The 12,998-nt window shown below is 43.5% G+C and overlaps 1 protein-coding gene across 2 annotated transcripts; it reads right to left on the bottom strand.

Annotated features, from left to right (window-relative positions):
• Positions 1–512: 512 nt before the first annotated feature.
• Positions 513–7,307, bottom strand: gata6 (GATA binding protein 6). Of its 2 annotated transcripts, none has more exons than XM_035633087.2 (7): positions 7,047–7,307; positions 5,530–6,440; positions 4,821–4,993; positions 3,777–3,902; positions 3,587–3,674; positions 3,380–3,477; positions 513–2,812 (listed from the first exon to the last, which is right to left on the bottom strand). In XM_035633087.2, the coding sequence occupies exons 2-7, from the start codon at positions 6,377–6,379 to the stop codon at positions 2,654–2,656; spliced, it is 1,494 nt and encodes a 497-aa protein (XP_035488980.1). In that variant the 5' UTR covers positions 6,380–6,440; positions 7,047–7,307; the 3' UTR covers positions 513–2,653. The 2 variants fall into 2 exon arrangements, with proteins under 2 accessions (XP_035488980.1, XP_035488981.1); XM_035633088.2 differs by lacking the exon at positions 7,047–7,307 and adding an exon at positions 6,554–6,710.
• Positions 7,308–12,998: the final 5,691 nt, after the last annotated feature.

The raw sequence follows: 12,998 nt of genomic DNA, 5'->3' as shown, positions 1-12,998 counted from the left end.
TCAAAGGTAGGTAGTGTAATTCATCTGGCCGGAAGGTCGAGCACTTAACGCCTGGCGGCCCTCAGTGCACAAATGAACGCACGCCAAACATCCCCATTGGGCCATTCGCAGTCTCACACTAACACTGAAAATGAAAAATAAAAAGTGTGTGGTGTAAGTGTGTGTGAAGGGAAAAGCGACAAGCCGCAAAAAAAAAAAAAAACAGAGTTCATGTCAGAACTGTGGATGTGGCTTTTTTTGTGCGCTGTGGCACATTCCTCCACACTCAATAAACTCGGCTGAATCAATATGTCAGAGAGCAGACAGATAACGCTGAGACTATACATAAATCTTGACCATCTTCATGTGGTACTACTCGCGGGCCATATTCGCTTAAGTACAGTAAACATTGTGACAGGTACTTTGAGCCGCTGGTTCAAGAGGACGCGGGGAAGTGGACTGTGCTTTGAGCCCTCGGGGGCTGCTGGAAAAGAAAAACACTTAGGTAGGAGAAGAAAAAAGAAGAAGGAGAGGAAGAATAAAGGTTTGCTTTAATGAAACATTAGCAGAGTGTGGAGGCAAACCAGCAAGAAGAAGCTGGAAATGTTTGATTCACGATGTCATCTTTTAAAAAAAACATTTAGGCTGGATATGTGTCTTTCTGAAGATTAATGAATGAGTTTTCTTTTTTCATTGCAGCGTTTCCAGGAAATTATCTTGATTTATTTTTTTCTTTTTTACTCTCCTAGCATTGAACAGTCAGAGGCAAATCGTTGTTTCCTCAGCCTGAGAGACACGGGATGTTAAAGCATAGCTGCGTTTGCCTCACACAGAAGTATACCTGAGTAATATTAGCATTATGTAAGCATATTGTTCTTCCCACACTGTCAGACTTTCTTTAACACAAAGGATAGCTTTTAAAATTTGTTTGCATCACCGGCACAATTTATTGGACTGAATTTAAATAAAAATAATTTCTCATAATGTTCCAGAAAAAAACAACAACAACAACATAAAAAGAAAAAGAAAAAAAAAAAGATGCGAGAATAAACAAGATATTTCAAAAAAATAAATAAAGTCCATCAGAGTGAATGACAGGCCCCTTTTTGAACAAAGCAGGTTTGGAAAAAGAGTTACACTGAAAATGAGAATAACAAATAACCGTCTTTGTGCCAAGTTTCTGACTTTCAGATTTGAATCTCCCCGCGGACGTGACATGACATAAAGTGTGAAGAATCAAACACACCTCTTAAATTGTGGCTATGCATTCCACCCATTATGATGTGAATTCCATTGTTTTTAATTACATGGGGGGTGTGTGTGGGGGGGGGGCATTTTTGAAGAAAATAATAAATTGTACTATAATCCATTTTGCTTCTTTATTTATTTTTTTTCTCATTGTCCACATTTGCACCATGTTAAACTACCACTGGGCCGTTTTTACATTCCTTTTAGTCCTTACAGGGGTTAGTCAAAGTCATCCAAGCAACATGAATTTGTTCAGAGGTGACCTCACCCCTCCACATTGCTCTAATTTTGGTATATATATATATATATTAAAAAAAAAATACGATGCAACACTTGCATTGTGAAAGTCACACGGTTTATAATGAATTATTGTTTGCGCAGCCCCCGAAAAGTCTCCTTTTGCAGTTTATGTCTTGTAACATAAAATGTCAGCCGGCTCACAGCTACTCTGGGTGTGCTTTGTTCCAACCAGCATACGACCGCTGCAGACGAAACACAGGTATTGAAGCTCTGCTTGGAAAGAAAGTACCTTCATGCTATACAGCCAACAGCCAGCACATGTTTCAGTATCAAAAAAATTACTTCTGCAGGAGTTGACATTTGCAATGAATTAAACAAACACACCGGATGACATAGTCATTTATACCCTGTTTAAACCAAACGAGTTTCAGTCAAATACAGTAAGAGCTTTCAGTGGAAACACATGTGCAGATTCAACACTACTGTTCTACTAGCAACCACTTATCAAGAAAAAAAATAAAATGGAAAAGAAGACATCAGAAAGGTTTAGCTTCTACTCTATAATGATATTTTTTATTAACAATCATAGCCATGTTTTCAACATTGGAAGATTTATAAATATTTTCTCTTTTTTTTTTTTTGATTCATAAAAGTTGTCTTGGCACTTGTGGCATGATTCCAGTTGTGGCAAGAGAAGGAAAATCTAAAAATGTACTTAAAGAGTACACGGCGCTTTACGAAGCGCTGGTATCCCAATCAACAGCTTTTTTTTTTTCTTCAGAGAGGAAATCCGTTATGTACACGATGGCTTGTTTTCTTTCGAGAACCCAGATCTGGTTCTGTGCCATGGACGGGTGAGATGTCGAGCGCACGGCAGGTCCAGAAGCGGATCCATCCACAGCAGGCCACCTGGTTGATCATCTATAGCCGGGCGCTTCCCTGTGTTCTTCTTCTTTTTCTTTTTGTATGGCAACAAGAGCCCCCACACCTATCTGGAAAACAAATCCCAGATACTCCAATCTCCGTCCAAGCCCGCAGCATAAAGTGGCCTCACGCGTCTTTCCCCCCACCGTCCGACTCTGAAGGAAACAAACAATGCCCCCCACCCCCCGAATACTTCCACAAAATAGCATCCAGGCAGAAGGGGCCAGGGATTGCTGTCCTCCCAAAGAAAAGATTTAGATGTTCAAGCCAAAGCCATGCACCAGGGTTCACCGCGCACTGAAGCCACGTCTGATGGCTGGGTCAGGCCCACGCTGGTGTACAGGCCGTCCTGTGCCGGGTACTTCATGGCTGAGCCCGAAACTGTTCCCTCCCCTGAGCTGGACAGCACGGAGGAACTGACCTGCAGCAACGGAGCGAATCAAAACACATTGCATTATTATTATTATTATTATTATTATTATTATTATTATTATTATTATTATGACAGAAAAAGCAGCATTTCCTTGTATGATTTATGCACTTGCTGCTATTTGGAGTGTGATTAGTTTTTGGTTGGGGAATTGAGGTGCCACTTGTATAAGACAACAGGACAAAAAAGAAAAAAAGATAAAAAAGAAAGCACCAGATCCTGAGAAATGTGAAGCTCATTGAACTGTAATATTATGCTGACACATTTGTTAGCAGCAGTCATCAGCCAGCCTGCATGTGACCAATTTTTATCAGATGACATTTGCACAATATTTAGCCCTGAGGATGCATCATGGGGAAAAAAAAGTTTGCCTATTTTTTCCTTCAAATTATTAATAGCCATACATTTTATTTCAGGTTTTATTTTATTCTCTTTTGTCAGATCCCATATGTTCAATATTCATCCATAGTCCATCATACTTAATGTGGATTGTTTAATTCAAATGAAGCAAAAGGAAATTTGGATGTAAATAAATGAATGAATGAATAAGAGTCTTACCCCTGACACCTGTCCAGAGGGAGAGCTGGTTTTTGAACAGTCTTCGGAGTTGGATGAAGAGGTGGACGTAGGAGTCATAGAGATAGAGTTGTTATTTCCTATAAAGCAGAAAGTATGAGGTTGAGATTTATTTATTTTATTTTTCAAAGCAACGTGATGATCATATTGTTTTGTTGTGCAGAGCAACAAGAATCCTCAATAGCTCACCGGAGGATCCCTTCGTTTTATTCAGTGTCTTCGGTTTTCTCTTTCTCGTCTGAATTCCCTCTTTCTTCATGGCGAGCGGCCGAGGTACCTGCACATTGGATCACATTTAGCAATTTTGATTTGTGATGCACTCACTATTAACTTTTCAATCAAACATGAGGGAAAATGTGAACTCAAAACCTCGACCCACCCCGTGTAGTTTGGTGTAGAGCCCGCACGCGTTGCACACCGGCTCCCCCTCGGCGTTCCTGCGCCACAGCGTCGTCGTGCTGGTTTGACAGTTCGCGCAGGACAGGCCGATTCTTCTGGACGTCGACTGGCGACAGAAACATAAAATAAACGTTAGACGTCACATGAGATTACTTTTCAAACCCCCACAATTATATATATTTATATATATTCACAAGTTTGTCAGGCCCAAATTAATTGGGAGTCTGTCATGAGTTTAAAAAAAAAGAAGAAGTTTAAAAGTGAAGGCAGCACTCCACTAATTGGATTACAACTCGACCGTTCACACCCTGCTTCCTAACAACAACACGGGTCCTGTCATGATCTCCATTTAAAACTGGCTTTTACGCATTTTACAGGATGTGGCTTTTTCAAGGAGTGACATTTTGATTTCACCGGTAAGAAACTGTGCGTAATTGCTGCGTAAAGGCACCAGGAAGAAAAAAAAAAAAAAAGTGCCCACTGTGTCTCCTGTTTAGATTAAATCATCCAAGAACAGAGGCACTGAATGGGCTGAGTGCTTGATGAAGTGCCTGATTAATTACGTTAACTAATGCCCTCTGTGTGTGTGTGTGTGTGTGTGTGTGTGTGTGTGTGAGTGAGTGTTTGTGTTTAAATCCAATTAAATCAGCGCCCTCGCTTCCTTTGAAACCACATTTTCAGAAACTCTACACTCTAATCCCTATGATCGTCGACTAGTGAATTAATATAATTGTGGATGATGCTATTGCAGTTTATTATCATGTTGTGTGATTCATTCGACAAACAAGATCCCTTCGTATATTTCACACCATGAATCACAGACAAAATGGGGGGGTTCATATTTAACGGATTAAAAATCCAATTTCTTGAACTTAAAGGTTTGATGTATTGCCCGAAGCTGAAGCAGTAGATATGAACCCACTGTATGAATATCATTGGCGATAACCTCCAGCCCATTGTCTGAGACAGTTGGGCAGGAAGTGGAGCGGTAAAGTGCCCCCCCCCCCCCCCCCTATAAACTCACCGTCCGTTTCTGTGGTTTAATTAATGGCCTGCTCAGCCCGTTCATCTTGCTGTACAGGCCGCAGGCGTTGCAGAGAAAGTGGCCCGTGCCGTCGCGCCTCCACAGCGGCGTGGAGATGGAGCCGCAGTTGACGCACTCCCTGCTCTCGCCCATGTCGTCGAGAATATCTGAAACTACAAACAAGAATCAATTATAATGTGTCAATTCGGCTGTTGTTTTTCTGAAACATTTGGTTCGTTGTAGACATGTCAAGTGAAACAAATTGAAGCAGATCCACCGACTTCCTAGAGCCACAAGGAACCTAGACAAAATAACTGCTGCGGATTTTTTTAAATTAAGATTTGTGACACGATTTAAATATACTCCGCCTGTTGTGTAAATGCAGCTTGAATATACCTGGGATTTGTTTCCTCTTCTTATATTTCATGATCATATTTTGGCCTTTTATCTTAGGTCTGCTGATTTTAGACACGGACGTGCTCCCTCAGGCCAAACCCAGCGCTGTTGTTTAATCAAATCAATATTTTTGCGGCAGGCTACTTTGTCAAACATGGTTATATTTTATACATTTTAAACTTTTGGCCTCCACCGGGGGATCGTGTTCTAAAAAAACATGTTTCTATCCCAGACAGTGCGAATGAAAACTATTCCATCACTCGGACCTAAGCTTTTTTTTTTCTTCTTCTTCTTCTTCTTCTTTCTGTCTTACCTCCGTTTGGTCCTCGGATCAGGGGCGCGCCTCTGCTCTGCAAGGTGTGGAGCATCGTGTTGTCGAACGGCCCCCCGGTCCAGGGCGAGGGCAGCTGGGAGAGCTGCGGTGCGACGTAGGGGGAGTATGGACTCGGGTAGGTCCCACCGAGGGACCGAGAGAGGCCGTACTGGTCCCTGTTGCTCATATTCAGCGTGTTGCTGTAACCGGCGTCTCTCGGTGTTCCGTTATTCATGGGCGGACTTGGAGGATAGTGAAACCGGCTGGAGGTGTGCGGGCTCCCGGTGCTGTAGGAGGGGCTCTCCGGGGCGGACTGCGACCACACCGAGTGGCTGGACACGGCGTGGCTGGGCTGCGCGGAGCCGCTGGCCTGCAGGTACGACAGGCTGGGTATCATGGGGCCCACCCGGGAGCTGGGCACGTACACGGGGGAGTTGGGGTTGGAGTGCATGTAACCGCCGGAGGAGGAATCATATCCAGTTTGGCTTTGGGCCGCGGCGATGGCCAGTGTTTGGTACATGTCGGCCGAGTCCACCAGCAGGCTCGCCTTGTGCGCGCCGCTGGAGAGGACGAGTTTGCTGCCCTGGTCTAAATCCGTAAACAGCGGGATGTCCTCGGCGGCGGTCAGGGTGTTGTTATGGTGTCCGAAGTGAAGGTAGGAGTGTAGCGACCGGCCGTCGGAGCGACGGTGCCCCAGCGCGTCGAGCTCGCTCGGAGGTGTCCTCAGCTCCTCCGAGGAGGGGCCGTCCCTCCTGCTGTCCCCGGACAGGTAGGTCTGCTCAGCCGGCGACCCTGGGCTGCTGGATACTTCTCGCTTGACCATGGACCAGCTGTGTTCGCCCAGGTCCATCCAGGAGCACTTTCCATACACCGTAGGGGTTAATAAAAAAATGGTCAGGGAGTAGTCCACCCTGTGGAAACGAGAAAGGACAAATGAGCGGGGACTTTATCGGGGGGAAATACAAGTCGCTTTAAGTTTCTGGTCGACGTCTTGACAGAGACTCGCCACAAAGCGCAAATCCACCTCTGATAGACGGTGCGTTCTCATCTGTATAGAGGAGCAGCCACGATAATAAAAGGAAAAGGAAAAAGGAAAAAAAAAACCAAATCAAATGAGAATATGAATATTCATTTCACGGCATGTCCATCTCTAACTGCAGTAATCCACAGTGGCCGTCACACTCCCGTCAAGGGGCGCTTAAGAGGCACGGATCCATCCGTGTCAAATCCCTGTCCTCCCACACACGCGCGCGCGCACACACACATACACTCACACGCACGTATACACACACACATAAGAGATAGGAAACAAAATGCAATATGTCTTCACAGCAGAAGAGATAACCATTTGATAAGACCCCAAAACAGATAAGGAGCGAGAGGTCGACTGGAGTGATAAAAATCTGAGAATGATGAGTTTAGATCCCGATCCTGCGCTCGGCACCAAGCCCTCCTCACATCTAATAAAAATAACAACCTTGGGACAGAATAAACCAAGTCGCTTTCCGCCACCATACCTGCTAGTTGTGTGCCATACAGGTCGCTCTCCCGGGTCGTGAGTGGTGGGTAGTCGCCGCTTCTCCTGGAAGTACTGGGGGGAACCGTCGGTGCGGTCCGACTCCGTTTATGAGAGGAGGCGCTTGTCGGTGCGCCGCGGCCGCGGGAGGCGGACCAATCACGTGGCGCGGGCGAGCTGCTGGGAAAACGCGATGGGGGTGCGAGCCTCTGTGAACTCCTCCAATCAATCACACGGAGCAACAGGACGAAGAGAGCCAGACAGACAGTGCGAGAGAGAGAGAGAGAGAGAGACAGACTTGATCATGTCTTAAACTTATAACAACATGCAAATGCAATCATCGGGTTTCACTTGGCGCAGAGGCGCAGCAGCGGCCCCGCCTCCTCGATCGGCCTCTGCCATTAATAACCCGCGATTCCCGATCGATCCACTAACGGCGACCTCGTGACTTTCATCATAATCCAACTGTGTGCATTATTAGTTTGATCCTATTCCCTACCGATACTGTTGCTCTGCTTCCGTGTGTTTGGTTTGAAATGGTTCCTGACATTTACGATTCCATTTCTACAGCAAGACTCTGCAGCTACACATGAGAAAATAATCATAACTTCCCGAGTTTATGTATCATTAAATATAATCGTTTCACATGGGGACATTTTGTTGCAGGGGAAATATTTTGACTTGCGAAAATGTAGGTAGAAATTATATCATGTTTACTGTTTTTGTTTTTGTATAATGTCCCAGTTATTCTTCCACCACTGGCTGATATTGTCACACACACAATATCCGCTCGAACGAAATGTTATCTCTTGACGGTTAAAGATTATTTTTGATTTATACCTGCAGACGTGTATATATAGCTCATCGTTATTCGCAGTGCTGCGTGGATAGTAATATTTATCCATTCAAGAATATTAATCAACCCATGAAACGTATTCTTTTTTCTCAGTGTGTAATGGAAGAAATAAATAAATAAATAAATAAATAATAACACTAATGATTCAGGCCACATCGGTGTTTATTCAAGGCCCCCGATGCAAAGTCTTGATTCCTACAGTGTCTTTCTCCTCTTTGTTTATTCTCCTTGTACTCAGCGAGGGCGATCGACAAATCTCCTGCAAATTAGTTTATTTAAGGCAGACGCTCTCGTTCGGGGATTAAAGGGCTTCGAGCACAAACTCCCAGCAGCAGCCGCCTCGCTTTGATTCGTTCAGGCCCCGAATATACAAAATGAAGCTGAGTGAAGTGATCAACGGTGAGAGAGGTGTCAATCGAATCATTCACTCATTTGCAGGTTCTCCTCGTGCGCCGCGTCCACAGAGGTGAACTAACAGTTCCCCGGTTCATCACACCCCGCGGCCATTAAGGCAGGGATCGGTGTGTGTGTGTGTGTGTGTGTGTGTGTGTGTGTGCGTGCGTGCGTGTGTGTGTGTGTTTACATTTGGTCTGGATGGGAGACGTGCGGATCGCTGGAGCCTGAACTCACTGCACAGGGACTGGGACAAATATTAGGCCTCTACTACTGCAACTATACTATTAATACTTCTACTACTGCTACTATACTGTTAATACTTCTACTACTACAACTATACTGTTAATACTTCTACTACTGCAACTATACTGTTAATACTTCTACTACTGCTACTATACTGTTAATACTTCTACTACTAAAGCTATACTGTTAATACTTCTACTACTGCAACTATACTATTAATACTTCTACTACTGCTACTATACTGTTAATACTTCTACTACTAAAACTATACTGTTAATACTTCTACTACTACAACTATACTGTTAATACTTCTACTACTGCAACTATACTGCCACTATACGTCGACTACTACAAATACTGTGAATACTTCTACTACTGCAACTATAATGCCACAATACTACAACTACTGTTAATACGTATACTACTGCAACTATATACTGCCACAACTACTGCTGCAGGGAGAACTGCGTATTTCTAATATTACAGATATTAAAACTGCACGAATGTCCATGCACTGCTAATAATGAAATACCAGTACCTCAGGTCTAACAGTACCAACACTCGAATCTGCACAGGAAGCTGCAGACAGACCTGTACTCCACGTTTTACTGCAAATAATGATTATCACCACTTTACTAAAATTACTACTACTACTACGACCACTTCTACTACTTCTACTACTGCCACACCGTCTGTGACTGGAGCTGGACTCGACGATTGAATATTAACATGAATGTATTATTGACATATGATCCTCAAAATTCGTGATATTGCAACCATACTGCCACATGCTTTTATTACATCTGCGGCTACACCATTACCACTGCAGCCGCTGTTTGTATGCCTACTTCTAATCCTACTGCTCCAGCTGATAATATTACTGCTGCAGATATTATCATTATAAAATGGCTACTGTTATTATTGCCGCTCCTGTACACCGGTCTGACGGCTCCTGGTTGCAGTGATGAAGCAGCAGCTGCACCACTCGCACCATTTCTTTATTTATGTGACTGTGTCAGTTTATATTTGTGTGTGAATCGCAGCATTTGCACAAACTGCTGCGTAATTCTGCTGCAGCTGCTGTTGCGCAGTCAGTCGGGGCCTTGTGCTTGTGTGATCACCGCTGCTGCTGCTAAAACTCGAGCAGGCTTGTAAAACTGTGAGCGCTGCTCTGATTTGCTGTGTGGGCCCATGCGTGTGTGTGTGTGTGTGTGTGTGTGTGTGTGTGTGTGCTTTGAGTGCTGGTGCAGGACGTTAAATCCATATCATGTGCTCCAGCTGCAGTTTCCCAATTTTGAGAATTTCCCACCATATAGGTTCATTTTATAGGCGGACACGTCATTTTTACGCACGGTGCCGCCCTACGTCTTCTGCCTGGTTTCACATACAGATGTGGTGGTTGTTGTGGGTTGTTTTTTTTAATCAGAGGGAGTAACCGAACCACGAGCTACTGTTTCACATCCCGTCGTCCCAGTGAGCAGTTGTCAGGGAAGTAAAAAAAAAAGAAGAAGAAGAAATCCAGTTGCTCTTTTTTGCACCCCCCCTCCTCCCCCTCCCTCCTCCTCCTCCTCCTCCTCCTCTTTGCATCTTACTCACTGCGGCGGGGTTGAATGATGAATGAGGTGTTTTCGCAGTGATGTCAACGTTGCGCGGCTCGGACACGCGGAGCCCGCGAGGCAGAAGTGGCAGGACGCCGCCCTGTCTCCGCGTTTATCCCGGCACGGTCAAACACGGCGGGCCCTGCGTCCGAGTCGGGCCCCGGCGAGGAGACGCGTGGGCCGATAATCTAATTAACTTTTATCACAAAGGTTTGAGGGGGGGGGGGGGGGAGAAAAGGTGCCTGCTGTATATCTTGTCATTGTGTAGACTAATTCGCCTGCTGCTGGTAGTATAGGAATAGGAATAGAAATAATTAACAACACAGTGAATATTGCATTACATTACATTCACTGAGCGGACTCTTTTGTCCAAAGCGACCTGCAATAAGTCCGTCAATAAGAATATCTCATTGAGTTATATCAAACTACGATGAAGACAATTTGAATTCTATATCGTGTCTTGGGTCCCACTTCCACTCCTCTTAAATAGGAATATTGCCATAGCAAAATGAATTTCGTTAGAATACAATTGTCATCATTATAATTATTAAACATCTAGTGAATAAACGCATTGAATTAGAATTTTTAATCCTCAGTTGTTGTTTTTTTTCCCCTGTGAATTGATCTTCGTGAGTTTTCAGACCTTGGCCCCAGTTTAATCAGAATATTGTGTGTGTTTCTTTGGGGAGGTGCGCGGGCTGATGGCCGGTCCCTCTTCAGGTGTCACTGCCTTATGAACCGACTTGATCATGATCATCTCCTCCAGCTCTCGTCGCCAATACCTCCGCGACATGCATGATGCTGCGAGGAGATAACAACAGGGAGCAGGTTGGAGACAGCAAAAAAACAAAACAAGGAATAATATCACATCATTAGTCAGCGTGCGTCATTATTTGTGTGATTATTATTATTGTGAGGTCGTTGTTTTTTGTGTGTGTTTTTTTTCAAATTAGTTGTAGTTTTGTTTGTGACTCGGCGATATGAAAGACTCGGAGATCCAGTTCTGACTTGTCTGCTCCTGTAGAGAATAATAAAAAGCTGCTGTGGGCGTTAATAACCCTAAAGGTTGCAGGAGCACGTCTCCATTATGATACACGACATGATAAGTGACCACGCATTTTAAAATAAAATGCAGGGAAGATACGTCATTTCTCCTTTTAATCGCTTTGTTTAAGCTTCGTTTTTTCAATAAACAATACGTTTTATAATAGGCCATTTGAATTATGGTGTAATATTAATATTTAAAAGTTGATTTGGGGACATATGTTTGTGCCATAATGGTTTGATACAATGTTTTTTGGGGGGGGATAAATTCCCACGTACATTTTATGTTATTATGACACTTCATACTGCAACTGAATTTAATTATCTAGGTGGTGAAGCTTTTTGGACTTGATATATGTTGATTTGGTTATTAGAAAAATTCCCACTGCTTGTGTTGTTGAGATTTGGGAATTTTTTTATTTTTGTTTGTTTGTTTGTTTTAAATAGGATATGATTTATAAGCCAATCTGTGCTCTTTTATTTTTGTGTTTCATATCAAAAACGTTGAAGCCAGGGCCTGTATCTAATAACAAAAAAAATGTGATATGAAATACTCAACTTATAGCAAGCCTATACAAAACATTATTTTTTGTGGTTCAATGTGAGTGGTAGCAGTAGATTCTACAGATATCAATATGTCATTTTAATGTAATTATTATTTTCTAAAGGACAAAATAAAAAAACTATTTGTTTTGAAATAAAATATTAATTAATATAATAAGTCTCTCTGCTGACATGCATGGAAATAATAGGCTACTTATTGTGGATGAGGAAATTGGATAACCTCTTAAAGAAAAGGATCTATCTAAGGTTTTAACAATTTCAAATACATACAAAGTTATTCCCAAGTCATTCCAACACAGAATGATTTCAAGGGAAAATGTGATTCTAACTACAGATTTGAACTTTTGTTTGTGCAGCTCACACAACAGAGTTTATTCTCCAACAAAACTGGAAAAAAAAAGAAAACGCCTCACGAATAAAGCAACAGGCTCCCAGCACGTATCAATTCTTTCTTGTAAATGTGTGAATCCTGTTGATCATCAGATCAATAGATTCAAGGTCAGTTCATGAGGAAATACATATGAATTTTCCCTTAAATCATCCTCCTGCGAGCGCTGCTTCCTGTACATTTGCCGTGGGAGGCTTTAAACAACATTGACCCATTTGCCTTGATTTTATGGAAGACAACAGTTAAGTTTTACACCGTGCGCTCAAAGGCAGCTTGTCCAGAGCTGCTGGAGCAAAGGCTTCTGGGAGGCCGCGAGCATCAGACTCCCCCTGTTTGAAGTGGTAGATGATTAAACGGGCCATGACAGGTGTAAAAGCAACCTTTGTCATTTTGGACATGCACCGTCCTTGCTTCCTCGGCTCGCCCACTACACGGAACGCCCTGCTCACCTGCCCGCTTGTGCTGAGTGTGTGTGTGTGTGTGTGTGTGTGTGTGCCTCTGTGTGTACAGGACAGTGTTGGAAGCAGATTATGTGGAGGCGCCTCGAGGCTGCTGACAATCCTGCACCACCACACTCCCTGTCTGCTTCATGTGATGAATGAATGACAAATACATTCCACCTCATTTGAGAGGATTTCCACAAATGAAGACACACACACACACACACACACACCCACTCTTGTCCTGCAGAACAGCTCGCCTGTGCCTCGAGAAAGGTGGAGGCACAGGTTGTGTGTCACAATGGGTTATTAGTTTGTGTCTCTACATCAGCTCCAGTTTATCACTTTAGTGCCGTGATGTCATATCAGCCTGACACACGATAGGCTTCAGGGTTCGTTTGACATATTCTCCTAACTGGCTCCA

This window comes from Scophthalmus maximus, chromosome 5 (genome assembly GCF_022379125.1).
Source record: "Scophthalmus maximus strain ysfricsl-2021 chromosome 5, ASM2237912v1, whole genome shotgun sequence".
Lineage (NCBI taxonomy): Eukaryota > Metazoa > Chordata > Actinopteri > Pleuronectiformes > Scophthalmidae > Scophthalmus > Scophthalmus maximus.
This window is presented reverse-complemented; position numbering and strand designations above follow the sequence as displayed.

Coding starts and splice junctions, on each gene's coding strand:
- gata6 (XM_035633087.2), bottom strand. CDS start 6,379: ATGGACCTGGGCGAACACAGCTGGTCCATGGTCAAGCGAGAAGTATCC. Junction 3,903..4,820: donor TTAAACCACAGAAACGGACG/GTGAGTTTATAG, acceptor TTCTGTCGCCAG/TCGACGTCCAGAAGAATCGG. Junction 3,478..3,586: donor TAAAACGAAGGGATCCTCCG/GTGAGCTATTGA, acceptor TCTGCTTTATAG/GAAATAACAACTCTATCTCT.